This window comes from Gymnoscopelus microlampas (assembly GCF_963454915.1).
Source record: "Gymnoscopelus microlampas genome assembly, chromosome: 12".
NCBI classification, from domain to species: Eukaryota; Metazoa; Chordata; class Actinopteri; order Myctophiformes; family Myctophidae; genus Gymnoscopelus; species Gymnoscopelus microlampas.
This window is the reverse complement of record NC_139949.1, coordinates 30,236,223-30,262,981: the sequence shown is the minus strand read 5'-3', so window position 1 is coordinate 30,262,981 and position 26,759 is coordinate 30,236,223. Positions and strand designations below refer to the sequence as shown.

General features: G+C 41.5%; 2 protein-coding genes across 2 annotated transcripts; one reads left to right on the top strand and one right to left on the bottom strand.

The window, feature by feature from the left end:
- The first annotated feature begins 3,211 nt into the window (after positions 1–3,211).
- On the top strand, positions 3,212–8,200 carry LOC311057049 (mannose-P-dolichol utilization defect 1 protein-like). The gene is made up of 7 exons (XM_084073937.1): positions 3,212–3,370; positions 3,573–3,638; positions 4,070–4,202; positions 5,008–5,093; positions 6,020–6,138; positions 6,415–6,525; positions 6,816–8,200. Exons 1-7 carry the CDS (start codon positions 3,259–3,261, stop codon positions 6,936–6,938), a joined length of 750 nt encoding a protein of 249 aa, XP_083930063.1. The 5' UTR covers positions 3,212–3,258; the 3' UTR covers positions 6,939–8,200.
- A 503-nt stretch (positions 8,201–8,703) lies between these two features.
- slc25a35 (solute carrier family 25 member 35) lies at positions 8,704–15,569 on the bottom strand. Its single transcript, XM_084073828.1, has 5 exons — positions 15,061–15,569; positions 14,674–14,739; positions 14,401–14,553; positions 12,053–12,187; positions 8,704–11,404 (listed from the first exon to the last, which is right to left on the bottom strand). The coding sequence occupies exons 1-5, from the start codon at positions 15,430–15,432 to the stop codon at positions 11,234–11,236; spliced, it is 897 nt and encodes a 298-aa protein (XP_083929954.1). The 5' UTR covers positions 15,433–15,569; the 3' UTR covers positions 8,704–11,233.
- Positions 15,570–26,759: the final 11,190 nt, after the last annotated feature.

Sequence of the window (26,759 nt, the reverse complement as noted above, 5' to 3'; positions counted from 1 at the left end):
CTGAAACGTGCTCCTAACAGGTTTTTGGGGGAATTTTTTTTTCTGTTTTCGTCACTCGTCACTTTTCGTCACTACCGAAACGGAAAAAAAAAATCACAAAAAAATCACTACCGATCAGCTTTAAATTGCCTGAAACGTGCTCCTAACAGGTTTTTGGGGGAACAATTTTTTTTCTGTTTTCGTCACTCGTCACTTTTCGTCACTACCGAAACGGGAAAAAAAATTCACAAAAAAATCACTACCAATCAGCTTTAAATTGCCTGAAACGTGCTTCTAACAGGTTTTTGGGGGAACATTTTTTTTTCTGTTTTCGTCACTCGTCACTAGTCGTCACTACCGAAACGGAAAAAAAAAATCACAAAAAAATCACTACCAATCAGCTTTAAATTGCCTGAAACGTGCTCCTAACAGGTTTTTGGGGGAATTTTTTTTTCTGTTTTCGTCACTCGTCACTTTTCGTCACTACCGAAACGAAAAAAAAATTCACAAAAAAATCACTACCAATCAGCTTTAAATTGCCTGAAACGTGCTCCTAACAGGTTTTTGGGGGAACATTTTTTTTTCTGTTTTCGTCACTCGTCACTTTTCGTCACTACCGAAACGGAAAAAAAAAATCACAAAAAAATCACTACCAATCAGCTTTAAATTGCCTGAAACGTGCTCCTAACAGGTTTTTGGGGGAACATTTTTTTTTCTGTTTTCGTCACTCGTCACTAGTCGTCACTACCGAAACGGAAAAAAAAAATCACAAAAAAATCACTACCAATCAGCTTTAAATTGCCTGAAACGTGCTCCTAACAGGTTTTTGGGGGAACAATTTTTTTTCTGTTTTCGTCACTCGTCACTTTTCGTCACTACCGAAACGGAAAAAGAAATTCACAAAAAAATCACTACCAATCAGCTTTAAATTGCCTGAAACGTGCTCCTAACAGGTTTTTGGGGGAACAATTCTTTTTCTGTTTTCGTCACTCGTCACTTTTCGTCACTACCGAAACGGAAAAAAAAATTCACAAAAAAATCACTACCAATCAGCTTTAAATTGCCTGAAACGTGCTCCTAACAGGTTTTTGGGGGAATTTTTTTTTTTCTGTTTTCGTCACTCGTCACTTTTCGTCACTACCGAAACGGGAAAAAAAAATCACAAAAAAATCACTACCAATCAGCTTTAAATTGCCTGAAACGTGCTCCTAACAGGTTTTTGGGGGAACATTTTTTTTTCTGTTTTCGTCACTCGTCACTTTTCGTCACTACCGAAACGGAAAAAAAAAATCACAAAAAAATCACTACCGATCAGCTTTAAATTGCCTGAAACGTGCTCCTAACAGGTTTTTGGGGGAACATTTTTTTTTCTGTTTTCGTCACTCGTCACTTTTCGTCACTACCGAAACGGGAAAAAAAATTCACAAAAAAATCACTACCAATCAGCTTCAAATTGCCTGAAACGTGCTCCTAACAGGTTTTTGGGGGAACATTTTTTTTTCTGTTTTCGTCACTCGTCACTAGTCGTCACTACCGAAACGGGAAAAAAAAATCACAAAAAAATCACTACCAATCAGCTTTAAATTGCCTGAAACGTGCTCCTAACAGGTTTTTGGGGGAACAATTTTTTTCTGTTTTCGTCACTCGTCAGTTTTCGTCACTACCGAAACGAAAAAAAAATTCACAAAAAAATCACTACCAATCAGCTTTAAATTGCCTGAAACGTGCTCCTAACAGGTTTTTGGGGGAACATTTTTTTTTCTGTTTTCGTCACTCGTCACTTTTCGTCACTACCGAAACGGAAAAAAAAATTCACAAAAAAATCACTACCAATCAGCTTTAAATTGCCTGAAACGTGCTCCTAACAGGTTTTTGGGGGAACAATTTTTTTTCTGTTTTCGTCACTCGTCACTACCGAAACGGGGAAAAAAATTCTTTTTTGGGGGCCCTTTTTTGGGGGGGCCTTATTTTTGGGGGGCCTTACAAAAGGGGGGCCTTTTTGGGGGTTAAAGGTAGAGGGGAGGCCCGCAGCTGCACTGAGCTGCAAGCAACACTGACTGCATTGAATTGGCCTGGCCTGAGCTTAGGAGAGATTTTTTTTTTGCTGCATCACTTAAGCGCCGCGCTGGCTGTGGATGGCTGGCCTGACCTGATTTTTTTTTTTTTATGAAAAAAAAAAAAAAAAAAAATTCAGGCAGGCCACTAGAGGGCAGGCCACCGGGAATAGTCCCGGTCCTCCCGACGGCCAATCCGGGCCTGAGCCGAGAGGCCTGCATATTGCAGGAATGCCCAAGCCAAGCAAGGAGAGGTATGAGACAAGAGGCTGTCTGTAGTCTGCACTCTGCAGCAATACCCGTCTCAAGCCAAGGGCCCAGCTGGCATTGGCAAAATTCTGTTCAGTGTCTGTGATAATTGGCATCACATGGAGGAGACGATATTGCTTCCTATATCTTAGCCCTAATACATGACTGTCACTAGTCATGGATGAACTTCAACATAGTGTTTGCACTTTCTCTATGTTTTGCCCGTACATCTACTTAAACGTTCAGATTTCAAATATAAATAGCTTAACACATGGCCACGGATGTTACAATTATGTACGGTCCCTCAGAAGTACCCGTATTTTCCGTATTGTTAAATAAAAAGTATTTTAATCCGATTGGTAGCCATTTTCTCCTTCAACCACGCCTCCCAACCTCCTATCGGTTGGGAGGTGTCTTGCACTCTGATACAACTATATGAGAAAATGGCCACCAATCGGTTCAAAATGCTTTTTATTGAACAATACGGAAGATACGGGTACTTCTGAGAGGTCGTACATAATTGTAACATCCGTGGCCATGGGGTAACCACTTAATAGTTGAAATCTGAACATTAATGTAGATGTACGGGCCAAAAAGGGAGAAAGTGCAAACATCAGGTTGAAGTTCATCCATGACGGACTCATGACAGATGGCCGTCTTGGATCCATGCTATTGCTACCTGTATCCTGAAACACTTATTGTTGTTGAGTTTACCAAGTTTATGCATTAACGATTTGAGTTCAAGAATTTGTTGTTAAATGTGAACGCAAATGATGTGCGTGTGTGTGTGTGTGTGTGTGTGTGTGTGTGTGTGTGTGTGTGTGTGTGTGTGTGTGTGTGTGTGTGTGTGTGTGTGTGTGAGTGCGCGCGCGCGCGCGTGCGTGCGTGTGTGTCGCCTCGTAGCAACATTTTGGGGAACGTACCACCCCCATGCATTCCCAGGGAAACAACAGCAGCATTCCTGATCCCGATCATCATGGACACGTTGGAAGAGAACTCACTGTCTCCTGTTAAAGAATTCCTTCTGACTTATTTGATGCCTGAAAAATGCTATGATAACTTTTTCGTCCATTTTAACTTTATACATGGTGAGGACTGTTTTTACAGAACTGAAGCTATACGGTGTTTGTGGGCGGTTCCAGTGTTTACTTTTTACTCTGATCTCTCATCTTTATTCTTAATCTAATTATTATAACGTTACAAGCTAATTAGCCTATATTTATATGTATGGAAAACAAATTTCCAACGACAGGCTACCGCTGCTGTTCTAAAGTCATTCTCATGTTTTAGTGCCCTGCTTGAAGATTGTACTGAGCAAAACAGTAGGGCTGTGGATTTTACTGGAGATTGTCATAGGTGAGGAATTTCACATTTGTCTTACGAATACAGCCACTATAGGGTACTTGTATCAGGCTTAACATACAGTACATCTCCTTGTAACTTTACAAACTGTAAAACACACCGCTTAAATAACCAATAATAACCACTATTTGTGGTACCATATGTTGTAGATTTACAGCTGCAGGACTGCAAACAGCTAATTTATGAGCACACACCACAGAAAAGTCTATAGCCTGAATACTTATTTGTCAATAATGTCTAGGCTAGACAATAATTGTGGTTTATTATCTTACAAATTTGGAATTTCACATACCCCAGCAACAACATAATGTCAGCCAATATCACTGCATAATTACATTTCTTTGTGTAGTGTAGTCTATGGTTTAAAGAATCGCCCTGAATTATGACGTTTCCATTGCCAACCTCATATATGTGTCTTCTCACAGCACCTCTAGCTCAAGTGTTGAAGATAATAAAAGGGAGGAATGCAGATGGTCTGAGCCTGACCTCTGTTCTCCTGCAGCTGTATGCTGGCTCAGGACCCGTGCTGTTTCTCATGGCCAAGGACTTCCCCCTCAGGTACAAGGGAATTATGTCAAAGACCATATGGGACATATTCAAGGGAACACAAGAAAAACTTGTGTCAAAGAGGCTGTACCCTGACTGAGGTTGTGTAGGAGGCATTAGGGCAACTTGTATCAATACGTTTTGATGATCTTAGCTGATCATTAATGATAGTTCACTAGTGTACATACAAATCCACTCACTTTAGCAAACCTTGACCCAGCCAAGGTTTGCTAGAGTGAGTGGATTTAGGCTCACACGGCCGATTTTACTGTTGTTCTACGTATGTCTTGTCATGGTGAGATCTGTAGAAACTGAATTGCCCCCCCGGGGATAAATAAAGTCATCTGAATCTGAATCTGAATCTGAATCTGAATCTGAAAACTTGTGTCAAAGAGGCTGTACCCTGACTGAGGTTGTGTAGGAGGCATTAGGGCAACTTGTATCAATACGTTTTGATGATCTTAGCTGATCATTAATGATAGTTCACTAGTGTTTGTGCAGCAAACCCTCTCTACAGCATGTATTATAACGTGTATTGCTTATGCACAAACAACAACCAACATAAGATGTATTTTCTTTTCAATGTACTGCACTGAAAAACACTGCACACCTGCTTTACATCTTTTGAGATTTTACATCTTCTGAGATTTTACATCTTCTGAGATTTTACATCTACTACTACCCACAGTTTTCATCCTTTTTTTCTAGGATTCAGGGTTAAAGAGTTAATTACCTTATTGTTTGTGCTAAAAATCATTCTATTGTTACTGTGTAAACAGTTGCCTTAATGCCCCATTTTTATCTTATCTTAAAACAGTGCCTGGGGAGAGAGGCTCTTCATGTTGATTCAGACTGCATTGATTGGCTTCCTCATCCTGCATTACCGCGGTTACACCCTCAAAGGTTTGTGTGTATTCAAGTCAGGTACTGTAAACACAGTGGTTCAAATTTTCTCATGTCAAGGACCCCAAAATTATTTGTTGTATTTAGCCACGGACCCCCATCTGAAAAGAAGTCAGAGACCCCCCCCCCCCCCTATTTTCAAATAGCCGAAGTATGTAGGTTAACAGCTGGGGACCCCCTGGAACCCCACTTTGAGTGCCATTGCTGTAAACACAGCCTCTCTCAACAACAGAATTCAGATAATACTTAGCTCATGGTTCACAGCAGTGTAGTGGTTCAATGTTGCTGAAGATCAAGTTGTCTTTCACTGTTTATACATATTTTAAAAAAAAATCAATTTCCTGCAAACAATACCTGACTCACACTACAGTCTGAGCAATTTATTATCTGCCTATAAATCACACCACAGTGTGAAGAACATACAATGACAATAAACGTTTTTAGTATTCATTCTGTACATACTTGATTGCTCTGCTCACTTTTATGTTCAAATTCATGTACTGATGTGACTGACGTGGTCATAAGAAAATGCAGTTTCTTTTGAGCTAATACACACCGAGTGTATTGTATACGACTTTGTAAAAATCAAGTACAATGTACTATTTCCAGCAGTTGTATAAACATCACATACAAATCCACTCACTTTAGCAAACCTTGACCCAGCCAAGGTTTGCTAGAGTGAGTGGATTTAGGCTCACACGGCCGATTTTTCACCATAGCTTTTTACAGCTACCCAACCCAGTAGTTTATGACTGTCATGTATCTAAAGGAATGAGAAAGAGAGAGTGACAATCTTATAGTGAAAGGATCACACACATCCAGGTTACGCCACAATTGGCTGCATTAAGCCATTGGTCAAACTAAATAGCTTTTAACACCGAAGATTCTTCTCTGTCAGGGTTTATATCCCAGGGTTTATGTTGCAGGAATGTTGCTGATCTCGGCCTACAGTGTTGCTATGCTACTCCTGGGCTCTCCAACATCCTCTACAGCTGTCATCTCTACGATGCAGGCCTCCAGCGTGGCAGCAGTAATTGCAAGCAAGGTACCAACTCGAAGGGTTAACTTTATGGTATGCATATTTAGAGGATACTCTATTCTAATGAGGTGGGTCCTATAGCTCATGAAGATGGTTGTTTATCTCAATGTATTCACGATGAGTCAATTACTTTTTATTTGTATTTATGTTACAGGACCACTTTGGAAACGAGTGGTTATTACGCTTTATCCTGGGTTTAAGTCAAATTAAATAAAATCAACTGCCTTGTCAACGGTGGGGAATGTTATTTTATTTATTTGCTTATTATGTATTGTACTACAGACTATCCAGGCCGGGACTAACTACTCCAATGGTCATACCGGACAACTCTCCAGTCTCTCCGTGTTTCTTGTCTGGGCAGGCTCTGCAGCACTTATCTTTGTTTCTCTACAGGTATGTTAATGCTAACCCTGCTCCACTTGCACACTTGTGCGAGTGCATATACACACAAATACAGTATATATATATATATATACGTAGATTCATGGCCACACATAAGCTGAACAAAAGGAAAGTAACAGTTAATTTCTACACCTTTAGTAATTTATCATTATTACCTTTTATTTCATGTAACTTACTTCTTACTTCTGCTTCAGTATTGACTATATGACCTGTGACTATGCAACATTTGTTTTTTTAAAACAAAAACAAATACATTTTCACTTATTATCCTCCTATTTTAGAACACAGGGAAGTCTCTCACCACGCTGGCCCATACACTGTCTGCCTGTCTCAGCTGTATCCTGCTAGTGCAGGTCGTCTGCTGCAGGAACAACAGCGCCTCTATGAAACAGAAGAGTGAGTAATGGTCAATGTGACATCTAGTCAGCAATATAATTTAAACATAGGGCAGTCTGTGAGTCAGAGAATTAACCAGGAGGAATAGTCCTGTTGCCACCCTGTGAACATCATCCATTTTCTTAAACAATGTGATATTGCCCCCTAGTGATGTAACTAAGAATAGCTTCATGTGAAACATAGGGTGTCATATATTAAAACGTTGAAGTGCAAGAAGAGATGATCGGAAACATTTACACTCAGTAGGGGAAGGGAAATATGCCTGTATTACAGTTGTTGTCGGGTAGAAACCTTGTATGTTTGTATGTATGTTTCTGTTTATTAAAGAGGTGGAGAAACTGGGACACCCCTGTTAAAAACATTCTACAGCATGTAACAGCAATGATTATGGTCAGAATATAGAGCTTTAACTTGTTAATAAAAATGTTGTTTTAACCCAAAAATATCACATACCCTACCTTCAATTTACGAGAAAGAAACATAAATGAAAAGCATACACTCAAAATGTGTTTTGAGATGAAAAGCTCTAAACCACTCAATTTGGTTTAGAGCTTATTTTAAGATTATTAAAGATTGTCATAACTCAACAACATAATAAACAATGTAAATTGAAAGTCAATGAGGGCCTTAGAGAGAGAGAGAGAGAGAGAGAGAGAGAGAGAGAGGGTGTGTGTGTGTGTGTGTGTGTGTGTGTGTGTGTGTGTGTGTGTGTGTGTGTGTGTGTGTGTGTGTTTTTAGACAGTATTTAAACTGCTCTTAACAAAAAACCCAGTGAACTTTCTTACTAATGGTGGTCCATTATAGACCACTGCTTCTCAATGATGGGTCTGGGAACCCCTAGGGGTCCTTGAGGGGTAGCAGGGGTGCCCAGAAGGGTCCGTAACTCTATGAGTGTACAAACCAACCCAGTTTAGCACAGGGGGAGACAGGTTTTGTGTGTTTGAACCGGATCATCTATTAGACTTCCTCACACTTGCACAATATATGCAAAGGGTTGTTCATCTGCTCTGTGGGTTCATGCTGTATAGAAAAGTATTGTCCTCTACAGTGTGTCATAAGTATTCTATTAGCACATTTAGTTGTCTCATATTCTCTTTATAATTTTATTTTAATGTCAGTAAAGCAAAACAATTATCATAATGTTTATTGAACAGTACTGTGAATGTTTCTATGATCTCTTTGTGGTTTTGGTACATTTCTAATACACATTATATGGGACCACGATGGAGACAAGTCCCCAGGACCTTTTTGTGTTATCCTTTTAGCCCAAGTGTTTTACTGTACTTCCGTGTTGTTTACATTTTTGACTAATAAAGTATTATATCAATCAATCAATCAATAAACAACATGTTAAAGTACTGTTCAGAGCTATAACCTTCCTGTAATTAGGCTTTACATCAGACTTGTAATGTATATGCTAAATTATTTCAGGAGCAGTGTTACTCACGCACATCTGGTATCTGTGTGTACATTTACCTATCTGTAATCTGTCTTTATCTCAGCCTCATGTTACCTCAAGAGTGGCTGTGTGGGTGTGTGTATACACTATGTGCGTCAGTCACTCAATTCCATTCGTAGTTGTGTTCAGAATTTGAGATATTTGTGATTGATTAGTTTGTTATTGTGTGAGTTACTAATGCCCAGCTGAGGCTGAGAACCTACCAACAGATTTAAAGCATAATAATACTTAATCTATTTTGAATGACAAAGTAAGTAGACAAGATTAGACTTTGATTTTCATATTTTAAAAACAAAACCACACCAACAAGTCACTTCAATGTCAATATATGTTCTTTATCTCACAACACCCAAGGATGTGGTACTTTCCAATGTGGAACCGAGAAAGTACCACATTTGAACTTTCACATAAGTGGGAGTATAACAAGTGGGAGTATAAGAAAAATGTGTTTAGCTGTTGCATAACTACTGGGGAGACCTTTGTTAACCCACAGAGGAAATTCATTTTCTGCTTTACCCAGCAGGGGAGGGGGGCTGTTAGGAGTTAAGTGTCTTTCTCAGGGACACTTGGACAATTGACAAGTAGACAGGAGTTGAACCAGTGACCTTCTGATGACATCTACCCACTAAGCTACAGTCGTCTGTTCTGATTACTCGTCTTTTCTATCCAACTGAATGCAAAAGAAAAGACAAGTCATACAGTATCAGTGAGGACATAGTCGGGCAGAAACCTTGTATGTTTTTTTCGTAACCTAATGCCCTACTTCGTCGTTGCAAGACAGTGTCACACAAAGGTTGCAGAAATAGACGATCTACAAACTCACAGTGAGTCACAGTGAGCCTGTAGATCGGCTATTTTTGTTCTTTTGGAAACAAATTGTAAGTGAAAGTGGTTAAGTCTGTCTGTGAGTTTTAACCAATGAAAAGTATTAAGATGTGTGACAAAATAATAACTACATTGAATCCATTGGAACACAGTTTTTTTTCTTCTCTATTTCCTGAAAAGTAACCGTTTTGGACATTCAAGGTTTTCATCCGACAGCGACAATATAAAACCTACCCATGAGGTAATACACCCCAAATGAAACAAAGAGTATATGGAGTGGATGGGGTGGGTTGCCAGTATCTTAACATTGACACCATAGGCATTAACAGTACTCCAGGCTACTGGGATCCGTGTACAGTATACAGTCACATAATAATACAAATAAAGAAAATACAAAAAAGGCCAAAGCAGTTTTAGAGCCAAACTACATATGGTACATATACTGTTGTTGGTACTTCCATCAAATTATGCAGCTATTACAACATCACTTTCTTGTCGGCTACTTCAACAGGTTTTTTTGTAAAGTTATGTAAAGTTGGCCCCATGACGATTGGCAAATAGAACTTGGCAGCGCTATAATACCAACATAGTTGAAATGTCAGTGTTTATAGCATAGGCCAAGATTGAATCAACTTTCAAATCACAGAGGATGTGGAATGTCTTCAAGGACACTAAAAACCAACTATGGTAGGTGGCTGGAAAAGAATAATAGATTAATATCTCAGACATAAACATGCTCTTTGCTGTTAGCATTTATCATTTGAGTTATTTTAAACACACATTTTATAAATCAGTGTTCAAGGGACTGCTGTGGTTATATATGAAAAATAAAATTGAAACTTGGAAGGAGTGATATGGAGATATGGGGTTAGACCCAACATTGATCCACAGGGTTTGACTACTCCCCCGCCACGGCCAAAGTCAAAAATATCCGTGTGCCGTTTCCATTTCCGATTTTGTCAATAAAGAATCAGAATCTCAAACTAGTGAACTCCCTGCCTTTGACACTTGTGTATTGAGGTGAGACTAGTTAAAATATGATGTTTATTTAATATTTATACTTATGATAGCAGTAGGGGATTACTTTGTAACAATTCGTGGGATCCCTCCTAAAGATAAAATGGTTAACAGTAAATTTGATAAACATAACTGAAAAGTTAAAATCAGAAACTCTTGGACATATGAAACTCAGCTGAAAGTCAGCAGTGTATAAACCTAGACATTTTTACCCCCCCCCCGCCCATACACAAACAAACAAAATATTCACAAAACTCGTGACATTGGTTTCTACCAAACGACATGCATGACTGTATATTCCTGCCATTGACCTTGATCAAGGTCCTGGTATTACAATTGGTCCCTGGGCGCTGAACTGTGGCTGTTAACTGCTGTTAAGTAAATAGGATGGGTCAAATGCAGAGGACAAATCTCCCAAAGGGGATAATAAAGTATGCCTTACCTTATCTATTTAAAAATATTTAGCTTTTGGAATGGCATGTAGTTGTGGTATTACAGTACATGATGCTACTATACAAGATGTTTCTTCCTTTAGATTATTGCATAAATCCTCTAATCTCCTGTCCCATATAAGTTAAAATCAAGTTAACACATTGATTCCTGTGAGGAAATGTCAACATGTATTGCTAAAATGCAATGTTTATGCACAAATGACACCAAGATAAATTCATGTACAATTCCTGTCCATAATGAATAAAGTAACTCTGATTCTGGTGTGTTACAGTAACTGCAGGTTAAATACATTTAGCCCTGTTGCATTTTGGTTATCAGAATGCCACAGAAACTGAGCCAATGTGCTACGTACATTCTATGCATTTTCTGCTGAAGTGCTTCAACATCTTTTGCAGATCGTCACCTCTACTCTTTCCCATATCGAGAATAGAGCAGCTCCTAGTTTGCTATTACCTCTTTAAAATGAGCTCATTAAATGAACACTCATTTACCTGTGAACTGAGTGCTTAATACGTAATCCATTTCATGCTTGACTTCGTCTCTCTGGTGCTATCTGTACTGCTTGTAGAGCTTGCGCAGTTCATCCCAGAGCAGCAAAGACAGAATGGTGTGTGGACCTAGACGGAAATAGGAGGCTCCCAAGCCTTTGTAGAGTCCTGTAAAGCCCTCCTTCTTCAGTGTTTTGGAGAAGCAGTCAAAAAATCCTCTATAAAGTTGACCCTAAATGAGAAAATGACATCTTGTGAAAGTTGTGCAGGGTGACTCTCTCGCTGAATCATGTAAGGGAGTGAACACAGAGAGTCTTGAGATAAGTCACTACAGGCGTGGACACTTCAGAAACAAGTGCTGTGTTTTTTTGAGCTGGCAGCAATACAGCTGTACTTACAAAGCACTCAGAGTAGCGGTGCAACTCTGCACTTTGACTGAAAACCTGAGAATATTTTAACTATGTAACGACATAGATAAAATAACCCTTTATTAATCCCAGAGGAGAAATTCAGATGTAAGCACAAAAGTAAGAGTCGATAAAAATGGAATTAATAGGCTTAGACACAAGATGTACAGGCTTGTACAGGCTATTAAATATAAGTATAAACGTACTCTATCATCACTTAATATTATGAATGAATACTGTATACAGTTATCACTTATATACAGTATATGGCTATCAACAGCATGAATACAGTATGTACAGTCTATCAAGGAATATATAGGAAGGTGAATATGTAAGTAGGTCTCTCATCAGCACACACAGTAGTCAAGTATTTTACAATAACAATGTTATATAGAATCACACTAATTCAGAAACAAGTATTCTCTGTGGCCATGTTTGCTAACATGAAACAAAGTCAATATCTACGTCCTTACCTTGCCTAGATGATCCACAGGCTGGTTATAGAGTCGTGTGCTCACCACATCAAAAGGCGTCATAGCCAACACCACAACCACACTGCTGACCATGCCTGCAGTCAATGCCACCAGCCAGCTGCCACTTGGAAATACCTGGGATGTTGAAAGAGAGTACAGTGAGGTTCCTGCTATGCTCTGAAAGAATCAAAGAAAACATACTTGCTAGATTTCAAAGGTGCAGCTTAGTCCTTCAAAACCGCCCTAAAAACCCACCTGTTCAAAATTGCTTTTCCCAGTTTAGGTTGAGTTGAGAATGTTCAAAATCTTTGTTTAACTGTTTTTATTATTGTACTTATCTTATTTGTTTGTTTTTTCCTAATAACTTTTTTTTCTCCCCCCTTATGTAAAGCGACTTTGAGTACTTAGAAAAGCACTACATACAGTAGATCTAAGGTATTATTATTATTAATCATACAAGTCATCATTTACCTTTAAATTAAACGTCGCATTGTACGTAGTATAACCTTGATTCAGAAAGATTATACAGAAAAAGAGTGTTTATTTAACCCATATGGGTACATTTTTACACTGTGGATTTGACTGTATATGGTCTTCAATAAGTGAACCTGCACATAATGCAAATATATTTTAGCAATAAAAGTCAGCATGTGACATGAGCCTGTTGCAATGTATATGAACAAGATTTTTATTTTACCCCTCACCACTCAAGTTGTGTAAGCTGCATGTGCTTTACTAAGGGGGTGATGGGAAGAATGGTGTCGAGTTTCCATTCCAAAATGGTGCAAAAGGCTAGTGCTCTGTCCAAGCTCCTCTGAGATGAGAAAAGGCTGGGAATAAGGCTAGACTGATTGGTTTTGTGAGCAGTACACAAACACTGACTACAAAGTAGACCGGCCATCTTTCTTGAAAATGCATTTCTAAAATAAACAGAACAATTTTAAAAGGTACATAAGGTACCACAATCTTACTGTGGTCAACAGAGATTATAAGGAATATTTCCACATTTATAAATGGCTGTGCATCAAAGAGAGTGGAAACAGAACAAGTGTTGTGAAAGAGACAGAAGGTTCTGTAACGTGCGAGACCAGTGAGACAAACCAATAGCAACCAACTGAATGCAAACCACTTTTAGCAAAATACTTCAACTTTTACTCTATGAATAAGAGTAGTAGACTGACTGTCAACTATTCAATCCATCACTACCTATTTATAACAAAAGTGACAACAGGGGACTGAAAGTAAAAGCTAATACAAATGGTTTCATTTCCTGTTTAGTTAGTTTAGTTAACATACATTACTATGATGCTTATGCTTATCACTCAGTATGATACAGTGCACCCTGGAACACCTTATATCACACTCACAAAATGCATTTCTACAAGTTTCAGATGGAGGCATTATGAATTGTCCTTTTATAAACCATAGGCCTACATACTTTATGTTAGATTACAATTTGATAATATGAATGTGTCCTGGTTCAAATCTAGTATGGGAGGTGTCCTCCTGCACTGTACCTTCAAGGAAGTGAAAACATGCCATGAACTTTTATCAAACTCATGGCTTCAATCTTATTCACACTTTAGCTTGGATAGGTGGGTGAGTGTCATTATTTCCCTCAAGTTCGGGTGGGTGGAACCCGAGCAACATTCAGCTGTTGGGTGCCTCCGAGATGTTGTGACTACCCGAACCAGGTCCGGCTATTCCGCATCGTTTCCTCATTCATTCAGCCCAGCTTCAAGTTCATTCTATCAGCACTAGCTAGCAAGTGATAAGCAGCGTTAGTTTGGAAGAGACATGAGCCAACTTCCAGGAGGAACAAACACCTCTGAAATATCATAAACACAGCCTATCGCAATAAAGGGGAAACCTCCATATACCTCCGTCACAAATTCCCCACAGTGTGTTGCGGTCACGATATCCAGGCATTAATTTAACCATCTGTTCCACTTCCAGCAGTGCTGCTGGCTGTAGTGCAGCCTATACACAGCACACCACCAACAGCGCCAGCCGTGAGCACAAGCCACAGAAATGAAATGACACTTGTCAGTCCAGGTTTTTTGGGGGGTTCGGTAAGTCCAACCGAACCGAACCCACGTTGACTGTTCTACTGGAGTATGCCGTTACCTTAAACAAAGGAAAGGGGGTACATAGAACAACAAGCATTATGTTCTGACCTCACCACTGAGTCTGAATGCCTGCAACGTTACTATACCAACCTCCCTACTTTGCCAGATTGTTCTTCTCTGTTTCTCTATTTGGGGTTATGTCCTGCACTGGTGAATTTCCCTCCTGGGAATTAATAAAGTAAAGTATATCATCATCATACAGATTTAGCACATCCTAACCTGTAGGTCAATCACAAGTTCCTTCGAGGCAGAGAAAGTGGAGAGTTGAGCAGCCGACCCCACGCTGACCCTTGGTACTGCAGCAGTGGAGCCCCTCCAAAGTCCCAGAAAGCCATGTTGCCTCTGGATGGCCACCAGAGCACGGATCATTCCCTGACATAGACAGCAAACATTAGTTAACAGTAGTAGCATTAGTTAACAGTAGTAACATTCGTTGCTGGCTGCATTGTCACCGATCTAAGGTGGCATCATTTTGGTACCAAGATGTGTTACCTGGTGTTGATGCTGGTGTCCAACAGCGATGGAGGAGGTTGCCTGACTTTGAAGATGGGTCTTTACCTATCAGAGTCCCAAGACATGCCATCAGGAAATCAGCTTACCTTGAAATGACACAGCATATAGCCTACTATAACGTTTAAACTAAGCCATACATACTGTAGTAGCACTAACAGCTGTGTTAGCCCTACCTTTAATATTATTATATCATCAGTGTTAATATATCCATTTGCACATTTGTAACTTTGACAGTGTAGCTTCAAATGGGATGGGTCCATTTGGTTCCATCTGTAGGCTAGTACATTACACACTATTAGTTATTACTGGGTACAGTTCAGCAAAGGTCAGACCAGTTTGTGTACTAATCTAATAATACCTACTAACCAAATATACGGGACTGCCCATCACGGCACCGACAACCCCAGCAACCGCCCCTGCCACCGTGGTTTTGGCCGCGCTGACCCTTCCATCAGTGTGGATGTAACCGGAGGAGTCCATGACAGAATACGAGCCCAGCCTCACTCCATTCATAAAGAACTGGTACACGAGTCCAGGCACCAGACCCTTCTGTAAGCCGGCCAGTCCCTCCACTCTGCCGATCGTGTAAAACGCATGGAAAACGTTCCTATAGTAAACCTGGTACGTGCCCCGGCTCTTGAGTTCTCCCTGCAGCTGCATGCGTGTTTTCACCACCTCCAGTGGGTTCGTGAACAGACACGCACCGCACGCAGCCGTCCCGCTCAGAACGAAATCCATCGCAGCCGATCAGATCAGATCAAGGTCAACTTCTCTCTCTGCCTGGCTGGCTGTCTGTCTGTCTATGTCAGGCGGTCACATCCAGGGTCAGATCAGAGGACCAGCGGGAGGCAGCACCTCCGTCCATAATGTTCTTTCCCTTTCTATCAGTTGAGTTCTTGTACAACAGCCAGAGTTGCCAGGTTTTGGAAGAGAAACAAGCAAACATGCCTATGAAAACAAGCCCAAAAGAAGCAACTGCTACACAACGATGAGCCCTTGCTAATTGAAAACAGCCGATCTACAAGCTCACAGATACTATTTCAAGAAAATGTGAAAAGATTTAATATATTTGAAACATTTTAACAAAACAAATCTTGAATGGGCGGGGTCCCTGGCACAAATACATATTTGGGGTCCTTGACATGAAAATGTTTAAGAAGCACTGATTTAAACGACATTAAAAAATAAGCCCAAATAACCAACTATACTTGGGAAACAAGCCCAAAAAACCTCAACCCACAACTAGCAATATTTACAAACGACACAGAAAAATAAGCCCAAAGTCGCTTATAATAAGTGGACATGGCAACGCTGTGTACAACAACAACGCGCACGGGCACGTTCACGCTCCTCCTCTTATGAGCGTCTCCTCGTACGCTCGTGCTTGACCAATGAAAAAGCTGCCTGAGCCCTGCCCTATATAACTCTATGGGCGTATCACGCCAGTCCCATTGGAACCTCTCCCTCCGCTCCTAGATGAGTTCCCACTGTAGCAGGGGTCAGGGCACCGGCAGAGCTAAAGTCCGTCCAAACGTAGTGTGGATCACCTTTTTCACCACATCGTATCCAAAAAGTAAAGGTAGCCCCAGACACCGACAGATGTTTGAGGCTTTTTTAAATACACTTCTTTTTTAGGACGGGTTGAAAAAAACGTTTAAATTGGTTATTTAGTCAACATCATGCCATGTTTTCCCATTGTAGCCGAATCGGGAGCAGTACTGGCACCTGCCGTAGGGGGTTCTTCTGGATTAGTAGTAGGAGTTTGATTGTTTTTTTTTCTTTTTATTGGAGTAGGTTAGTATTGGTGGTACAGTAGTGGTAACAATTTAGACCTGGGATTCTCTAATCGTGTGCTGATCACAAGAAAATAAATGCACTATTGCAACAAAACCAGTGAAATGTTTTGTTTTCTTGTAGGACATGGTGGTCACAGTATGATTAGGAGTAGGCTGATTGATTGATTGATGTACTTTATTTAGTAAGACATGAGAACAACAGTAGATGGAAGTACACATTCACAATACAAGGTCTACTAAACTGGAAGACTCATTAAGCACTGAGCTTGTGATGAGATCCCCATGCACACAAATCATGATGACATATAAGAGACAGACAGATATACACACTACTATACAGAATGTCATACAATCAGCTTACAGGTTACTGGTATGAAGAGTGAAAAATATGTACAAGAGAATAATGCAGTGCTAATGCTAATGCAGATTAGGTACACAGTTCGCACACTCAAATCCAACTTCTCTCTATGGATACAGGGTAGGTGGGCACTAGGGACATCTGGGCACACTAGGGACATCTGGGCACCTCGATGTAATCCCCCCCCCCCCCCCCCCCCCAAATGTTAAAGAATTATATATTCGATGTGCACATGCACGGTACATCATTATCAGACTTAACCTTTTTTATTTATAGTGATTCTAGGAATAGCCTACTGGCTCATAGGAATAGCCTACGTGACAACCAAGAACAGTCTGGTGACCACCGGAGAGACAGTTGACAGCCGGAATGTAGACGGAATGTAGACGGCACCCGAGAGCAGTATGGGTTGGCACCCCAGCCTGTGTGTTCCATGAGGAAGAAGCCCAACAAACCCACGGTGAGGCCTTTAAGGAGTAGTTGGGTCATTTATGGCACTTCCGTGACCGTGGAGAGCGAAGGTCCGTTTCTCAATGGATTTGTCATCTAGGAGGGTTATTAAACAAATTTAGCCGGGGTGTATTTTTTTAAACGGCGGGGAAAATTTGTGGGAGACCAAAATCCAAAATGGCTGCCGTGAAAATGAAGTTTTTAATCGTTTGACCTACAATGATGCACAATACATGGTTTCAGAGCTTATTTTGGTCAAGGAATACATATATGGTGTTTATATAATGATTTGACCTATTGTCGACCTTCAAATGCAAGATGGCTGCCAATTATGAGCTCCAAAAGGGAGTTTTTTCAAAATCGTCACAGAGCCTTCATATTTGGCTCAAATGAAAGCTCTGCTCATGAGTTGAATAATATACAGTATAAGTACACAGAAGTAATCTCTGAGGTCAATAAAGTCAATGTTTGTGTGTAAACAGCAGTTGCTGATTTGCGGTTTCCCATTAAATAGGGTAGGCTACTGAGAATATGGTGTCCAGTTCATCCCATCACATTTTCATAATGAACCAAAAATAAATGAGCTCTATAGCCTAACATAAAATAGTATTCTGTATGCAAAGCTAGAAAGGTTAGTTGCTTGAGGTGAATTTAAAGGTCAACTCATTTGTCACCCTTATTTTGTTGTATTGCTCCGAGTGTTTCCTGTCTGCCTAGTTACTTTTACCTGCCTTGTCTAACCCGTCTTGTGATTTTGTCAGTGTGTCCTCCTAGTCCCCCAGCCTATCCCAGTGTTGATTGTCAGTTGAGTTCACCTGTGTCCTGTTAATCCCTGTCTATTTAAGCCCTGTGTTTGCATTGTGTTCTTGTTGGTCTGTAGACCTTTGTCATGTGAGGTTTTTAGTCGTTGTTCTTTGTGCTCAAGAATCTTGGACAAGTGATTTTGGATAAGAACCTCTCGCCAGAGCAGGATGCACAGCACGCCCTGTCTGTAGTGCTTTCCTCGTAGTGCTTGGTCTACCAACCCCTCCACTACTACCCCTGCTGTAACCAGAGTGTCTGCCATTCCAGAGCCCTTGAATCGCTTGTAGATGGCATAGATGTACTGTAGGACATCAGCTGGTGGAAAGGTACGAGGATTGGGAGGATGTCCATGAACATTTCTGGATTCTCTGCCTTGAGCTCAGTGAGCGTCTTGTAGGTGGGCAGGTCACCAATAAGAAAGGAGAATGGAATATTCTTCTGCCACATGGCCTCCACATGTTTCACCATGATGTCATTCACCACTGACTTACTTGAAGGTTCATTGTATGTTGTGTGATAATAAGGCTTGCTCTTGTCGGGTGGTGGATGACAGCAGGACTGGGCACCACTGTATCCTGGAACTCGCTGCTCTTCAGGTGGTGGTCTTGTACCATGATTGTCTACACGAGACAGTGCATGTATCACAGAGCGAGCACACTGTGGAGCTCTGCTATCAACCTGGGAGTAAATGTCCATGGCATGACAAGGAGTAAAGATCTGGTACACACTCTGCACAAGAGCGGTGTCTGCATCAGCTTTGCAGACACACTGCTCCTCTATGACCATTGGGCTCTGATGGATGTGGAGGCATCAGCAACCTGCCCACACGAGATCGCAGACAGCAAGCCAGCTATCGTGATCATCGACAATGACGACTTCAAGATTGACACTATGACAGGTGACTCTACAGCAGTCCATCGAACAAATGTCATGTACATGCAGCCAGAGAGCTATGAAAAGAAACCAGGCGAAGAGACTGCTGAAACGCTCCCCAAGAAGAAGGAAATCTCTGCACAGCTAAAGCAGAAGTGTGCGGAACTGACAAAGGTTTGCCAGTACAGATGCCCCCCCTGGTAGCAAGAGTGAGTCACCTGCTTGTCCCAGGGTAGATCCACCAGTGGATGGGTCAGCTCCGCAGCGTGCTCGCTCTGTAATACAAGCACTGTCTCGTGTAGACAATCATGGCAGAAGACCACCACCTGAAGAGCAGCGAGTTCCAGGATACAGTGGTGCCCAGTCCTGCTGTCATCCACCACCCAACAAGAGCATGCCTAATTACCACACAACATACAATGAACCTCCAAGCAAGTCAGTGGTGAATGACATAATGGTGAAACATGTGGAGGCCATGCGGCAGAAGAATATTCCATTCTCCTTTCTTGTTGGTCACCTGCCCACCTACAAGACGTTCACTCAGCTCAAGGCGGAGAATCCAGAAATGTTCAAGGACATCCTCCCAATCCTCGTAACTTTCCACCAGTTGATGTCCTACATCTATGCCATCTACAGGCGATTCAAGGGATCTGGAATGGCAGACGCTCTAATGTCCAAGATTCTTGAGCACAAAAAACAACAACTAAAAACCTCACCTCACATGACTACAGACCAGCAAGACCACAGTGCAAACACAGGGCTTAAATATATAGGGATTAACAGGACACAGGTGAACTCAACTGACAATCAACACTGGGATAGGCTGGGGGACTAGGAGGACACAGGTGGAAACACTGACAAAATCACAAGACTGGTTAGACAAGGCAGGTAAAAGTAACTAGGCAGACAGGAAACACTGGGAGCAATACTACAAAATAAGGGTGACAAATGAGTTGACCTTTAAATTCACCTCAAGCAACTAACCTTTCTAGCTTTGCATACAGAATACTATTTTATGTTAGGCTATAGAGCTCATTTATTTTTGGTTCATTATGAAAATGTGATGGGATGAACTGGACACCATATTCTCTGTAGCCTACCCTATTTAATGGGAAACCGCAAATCAGCAACTGCTGTTTACACACAAACATTGACTTTATTGACCTCAGAGATTACTTCTGTGTACTTATACTGTATATTATTCAACTCATCATGAGCAGAGCTTTCATTTGAGCCTAATATGAAGGCTCTGTGACGATTTTGAAAAAACTCCCTTTTGGAGCTCATAATTGGCAGCCATCTTGCATTTGAAGGTCGACAATAGGTCAAATCATTATATAAACACCATATATGTATTCCTTGACCAAAATAAGCTCTGAAACCATGTATTGTGCATCATTGTAGGTCAAACGATTAAAAACTTCATTTTCACGGCAGCCATTTTGGATTTTGGTCTCCCACAAATTTTCCCCGCCGTTTAAAAAAATACACCCCGGCTAAATTTGTTTAATAACCCTCCTAGATGACAAATCCATTGAGAAACGGACCTTCGCTCTCCACGGTCACGGAAGTGCCATAAATGACCCAACTAGAGGGTGCTGTATATTTCCTAACATAAGGTACACATTTAAGCCATCTGTTGGAAGTAAGCTGCAGACAGAAGAGTGTATTGTAGGTGGCTGCGGGCCTGGCCGGGTGGGGGTACAATTAGCATTGACTATTGTCTTATCTTGGAGACAGTGCGTCTATCCATTTGTCATCAAGGCTGACACCCTTCCTTTCCTGGCTCCATTATAGTTGCAAATGTGTGGGGCCAGGGGAGGTGGGGGTTCACCTTTGAGGGCTGTCACACCCAACATGTACCTCTTCTTAGATCTCAAGTGTGACCACTGCTATAAAAGTCTGACTGAAATGTAACTAACTTAGTGTGTGCCAGTCAGGGCCGAAGGGCCGAGGAGGGGAGCTGAGGCTCCCTATGAAAGCTGTTTGTACTCTGTTTGTTCCATGAAATAAATCCGAAGCAACGAACCTCACTATGGAGTGATGTCTCAATCCATTCTTCAAACATCCATTCACATCTCTGGAACATCAAACTATCTTTACAATATGGCGTTGTTGGCAACTTCGATAGTGCAGTAAAACCTGTAAGTCTGTGGTTTTAAAGATACCACAAGGGCCTTTCAGGCAAGCCGCAAATGTAGCCTGCAGTACCACCACGGCCGAAAGAGGGGCGCGGACAGCAGTCCCTCCACGTGCCAGAGCCTCCCCCGGTCCCAGCAGAGTAGGTCCGGAGAAGCGGACTTAGGGGCCCTGTCTTTCCCTAAGAGGACTGACCGTGGCGAGGGTGTATGTTGCGAGACCCGAAACACCCGTCGACCCCATGCTACAACACTGATGATACGTCCCAGGTGCATTTTACAAATATATATATTTTTTACATTTTGGAAAAAATAGCCAATGGTCACAGGTGTCTTGCAACGCATTGTGTGCTTGTGTACCACCTGTAATAATGCCGTGGACCCTAGTCAACCGTGGACCATTAATTGAATAAAAGTTTATTATGAGTATTTAGGTGTGTGAGTTCTTATAATTATACAGTGTTAGAAGATTATAATGCATACATATAATGTAGGCTATGTTTATAATGCATTTCAAATGTTTATAATGCATTATAAACATGGGATGCATAGCAATTAAGTGTTAGCGTCCGGGGTTCACAATCAGTTGAAAACCCCTGACCTGACCAATCAATTTACAAATGTCCCACTGGGCTATGGGATCGGATTAATTGCAAACAGAACCATATCTTCTTCTCCTTTCGGCTGTTCCCTTCAGGGGTCGCCACAGCGAATCATCTGCCTCTATCTCACCCTGTCCTCTGCCTCCTCTTTCTCTCACACCAACTTACTTCATGTCCTCTTTCACTACATCCGTAAATCTCCTCTTTGGTCTTCCTCTAGGCCTCCTGCCTGGCAGTTCCAACCTTACCATCCTTCTACCGATATACTATACTCACTCCTCTGTACATGTCCAAACCATCTCAGTCTGTCCTCTCTGGCTTTATCTCCAAAACATCTAACATGCACTGTCCCTCTGTGATCCTATCCATCCTTGTCACTCCCAAAGAGAACCTCAACATTTTAGCCAATGCTACTATACCCCCAGCTCTTCTTTGTGTCTTTTCCTCAGTGTGACTGTCTCTACACCATACAACATAGCTCTCACCACCGTCTTGTACACCTTTCCTTTCCTTTCATTCTTGCTGATAGTCTCCTATCACACCTGACACTTTTCTCCACACGTTCCTCTTCCAAACTGCTTCCACACGTTTCTTCACCTCTTTTCCACACTCTCCATTGCTCTGGAATGTTGACCTTAAGTACTTAATATATATGTACAGTACATATATAACAACAACATAAAGGTATTTGGCCACCATGAGCCATCAGAACAGCTTCAAAGAACCTTGGCATAGATTGTATACACAGGTTTCCTAGGGCGTTGTGCGCATCACTTCCTGTCGATTTGATCAGGTATTAGGGATAAAATCGACAGGAAGTGATGCCCACAACGCCCTAGGAAACTTGTGGATAAGTCTCTGGAACTCTAGTGGAGGGATGGACCATTCTAACAAAAGATATGCCCTCACTTGGTATTTTGATTATGGTGGTGAAGAGCGCTGTTCACATGTCAGTTCAAAATCATTGTATGGAAGTTGGTATAAGCTGACTAATAATGTGTCCATAGAGCTTTCCAAAAATGCAGTGTTCTAGGTGTACAGTATATATCAAGGCAGTGTAGAGTCAATTTCCACTTATGGCCACTAGATGTTGCTGTAATTCTTTTGCATCTACAACCGTCATCATCCTGAGCACAGTAATGGCCCCAACAAAGTCTCTTGGATGGTATATCAAGAACATAGAACCTCTGGACAGAAACATACTGGTACTCTGAAACATGGACCTAACCCGTCGCTAACCCTTACATATAACTTTAATTTTCAATGCTGGCAAAATCAAGTTAATAAGTCTCAATATGTTGCTGGCAATAAAAAAGGTGTCGAGAGCTCTGCTTGGATCTTCTGTAAAGACACTAGACAGTTATTATCTTTTCCATGCCAAAGGCTATAGGGCCAGAGGCTACAGTATGTTTTCGACCCTGTGTGTCTGTCTGTGTGTGTGTTTCCAGAGCTAATCTCCCACATAGTCCAACCCACACTACTAGACTGATCGGTGCCAAATATCTTGTGCATGCCAATCCTTTGTTTGGTAGCGTATCTGAGATTTTAAGGTATAAGTTGATTCTTTTTTTTCTATTGTTTTATTCTGAGAAATCTTCATCTACAATTTCATGTCTATCATAAGAAGTTGTTGTTAATTGCAGGTAATTGTCTGAGGAAGAACAATGGCTAACAATGTCATTTAACCACGCTGTTAGAAATTGAACAGCCGAAATGTGTGTTCTATGAATTACTTGTATTACATTGTATTATTTAAGAGTAAATAGATCGGAGAGGTCGGTATCAGCCAAGAACGTGGAAGTCCCCATTTCAATGTGCTAGACCCCTGGGAGATTGTTGGGGTGGATTGCAACACCTACAGTAGAATCAGAATCAGAATCCGTTTTATTGTCACATCACAGGTTTACAAGGTAAAAAAGTGGGTGAAATTCGTTTTTTTACATCATTCCCATCGCAACGTTAATTTCCATAGAAAGAAGAGGGGGGGAGGGAGAAGTAGAAGGGGGGTAAGTGGGAAGGAGATCAGACAAGAGAACAGCAGAAAGGCCAAAACAAGTTATCTACATATTTACAAGAGTACCTGACATAAGAAACAAGCAGCAATGTATGTATACTGTGCATGATATACTTATGGACGTTAAGGTGCTTAGAGAAAAAAAAAGAACAATAAAAAAAGACAAAAGTCAGTGCGTTATACATGGGATTAAGGTGCAAAAGGTCAGTGCGTGTCCCTGAAGGTGGACTGACCCTGGTATAATCCGCAAGTAGCTCCATGAGGGAGAGCAGCAAAAAAAAAGAAAAGTCATTGTACCTGGTGTAGTCCACAGGTGTGTCCGAGGGGGGAGCTAAGTCCAAGTCATGTGCATAGACTGTAAAAAAGAATGGACAAAGCCACTCCCCTGCTTTCTACAGAACGAAAATGAAGCCGATAGTTCAGGAACATGCATTCCTCCATCGTTAATATATACAGTTGGCCACGTCCGGAACTCAAACGCTATTGGTTGAGACCAGACACGTGACCAGCGAACCGGAAAACACCCCCAAAAATGCTATTGGTTGGGTAGCTTGTCAATCAAGAGCGGGGGCGGGGAATGAATGCTATTGGTTGTGTAGGTTGTCAATCAAATCATCCCGCCCCTCCTGGAGCATAGCCTACTTTATCGTCAATTTTAGAATAAATGGGACCATAATTTAGCAAAACGCATATCATGATGATTGAAAGGAGACTTTAAACTAGCAACTGGAAGCATATAGAATTTATGACAATTTTTATTACGGTAAGAAAATCTAGTCTAAAGTTTGTCAAAAACCCATTCACTTGCGCTAAAATAAATTCTTTCTGACACTTCAGGTCGGCGCAGGGTAAAACAGCGCCACTCTGGCCATTCATAAGCTTCCGTGTTGGCCTCATCGTAAATATCCAAGCCTTGCCCCTTGGTCATGTGTCCCTGGTATAATCCACAGGTGTGTTCAGGAAGAGCCAGAAAAAGAAAATCTGCGGCGGTACCGCCTGTTGTCAGGCTGCTGGACAGGGCTCATGCCTCATTCAGCATTCTGACAGCAGCCGGGTTAAAACTACTCCAGAACCTAGTGGCGGAACTCTTGATACTGCGGTAGGTCCCCTTGCCCGGCCGCGGTCGTTGTAGGGTTCTGAACAGTCTGTGACTAGGGTGGTGCTTATCCTTGATGATGAAGCGAGCTCTGGGAGCTCGCTTCCCATTATTCGCTCTGCCGATCGCACTACTCGCTGTAGATTGATCTTCTCTCGGGCAGTGCAGTTCCCATACCAGGCCGTGATACAGCCTGTTACGACGCCTTCAACCGAACTGTTGTAATACAGCTTGAGGATGCGCTGTCCTACTCCGAGCTTCTTCAGGCGGCGGAGCCAGTACAGTCGCTGCTGAGCCTTTTTCTTCACATGTGTGGTGTGCGTCTCCCATTTTAGGTCCTCCTCGATGTGTACTCCGAGGAACTTGAACTCGCTGACCCTTTCCACTGCAGCACCGTCGATGAGGATGGGCGCATGGCCTCTCCGCGGCCTCCTGAAGTCCACGATCAGTTCTTTGGTCAGTAACATCAGCTCCTAGTAGGCTACTTACAGCACGACTTTCCACACCCAAGCCGTGTTACTCAGTTGCCGTTGCACATGAACCCATGATGACCATGTGGTCCAAAGGTGAGTGCTCTACCAACTGAGCTACTCGGACACTATTTAAGAGTAGAACATTGTTATCCAGATGCGTCACAACAACTTTGTTTCTGTAATTACTCATTCGGAGTCCTTAGATAAACAATATAAATGGATAGATACATTGCAAATACAGTATATCCCACACTTCCTTTCACCGATATGCATCCAGCATGGCACAACAATCCTTATTGAAATATCTAATTTCAAGTCTATGATGGCTATATTGCAATCGCCATTGAAGCATATGAAGACAGTGACAGTTTATTAGCATTTTTGTGAACTCTGTGTACTGTAAGCAGTGTTATTTCATAGTTACTGCGCATGCAGGGCTATGGGCTCTGTTGTCGCGGTTACGGCCCATTTTCTCTGTATATTTTTGTGGGAACGGAAAGATAAATGACTCCCCCCCCCCCTGTCTCTCTTGCTCTCTCACTCTCACCCCATTGTGCTATGTGATTTGAGTTTCTGAAAATGTAAATTATGCAGCCTTTGCTGGCAATAAAGAGGGTCCGATTGGGGTAAGTCCCTGCGCCATACTAGCGTCATGTCCAGGGGGTGTACTTGTACATCAATCTGCCTCACGCTAAGGAAACAGGAGATAGGCTCCTGCCCTATGGGCCTCAGGGCTCGGCAAGGCTTACTTATTTACTTTCTGGCAATAACCAACTTGTGTTTTTCCCCATTCAGATAGGGCCACACGCAGGTTCTCTTTCTATCTCGTTTGGCTCATTGTTTGGATCTATCAGCCATCAGATAACAGAGTGACGAATAATGCAGATTGAGTGGAATTATGGGATATACTCATTATTATTATCTTTAATGCAACGCCCTTATCTCCTCTCTGGACAGAGAGGTTTTGTTCCCGCCAGCTAACTGAGTTGGATTAGAAGTGTTTAGTGTGGTTAATTGTTTTAACTCTTTAAATTGGATTCCAAGATTCTGTTATTTCGACCAACCACAGTCAAACAAAGTCAGAGACATAGAAAATATTGAATACATAACTCAGTGAATTAGGTTTGGTGTAATTAATTTAATTGTGCCTGGATCTCGGTTGTGCTGTCTTTTTGTGCCATGTGAGAACAGACTGTGGTGTAATCTGCTGAAATGTACCCGTTTAGACATTTTGTCTCCTTTTCACTCAAAGTAACATAATGTTGGACATACCATATGTTAAACTTTAAGAAATAAGCCAAACTTAAGATAGAGCTCAAATTTGAAATTATGTATAAAATACATGTATCAACATAATAGGTAGTTCCTTCCACCATCCCTTTGTGTGAAACCTAGTTCAGAGATTAGTCCTTTAGTTCGTTTAATTTTTGGCTCTTGGACTACTCTGTTGCCCATTTCCGT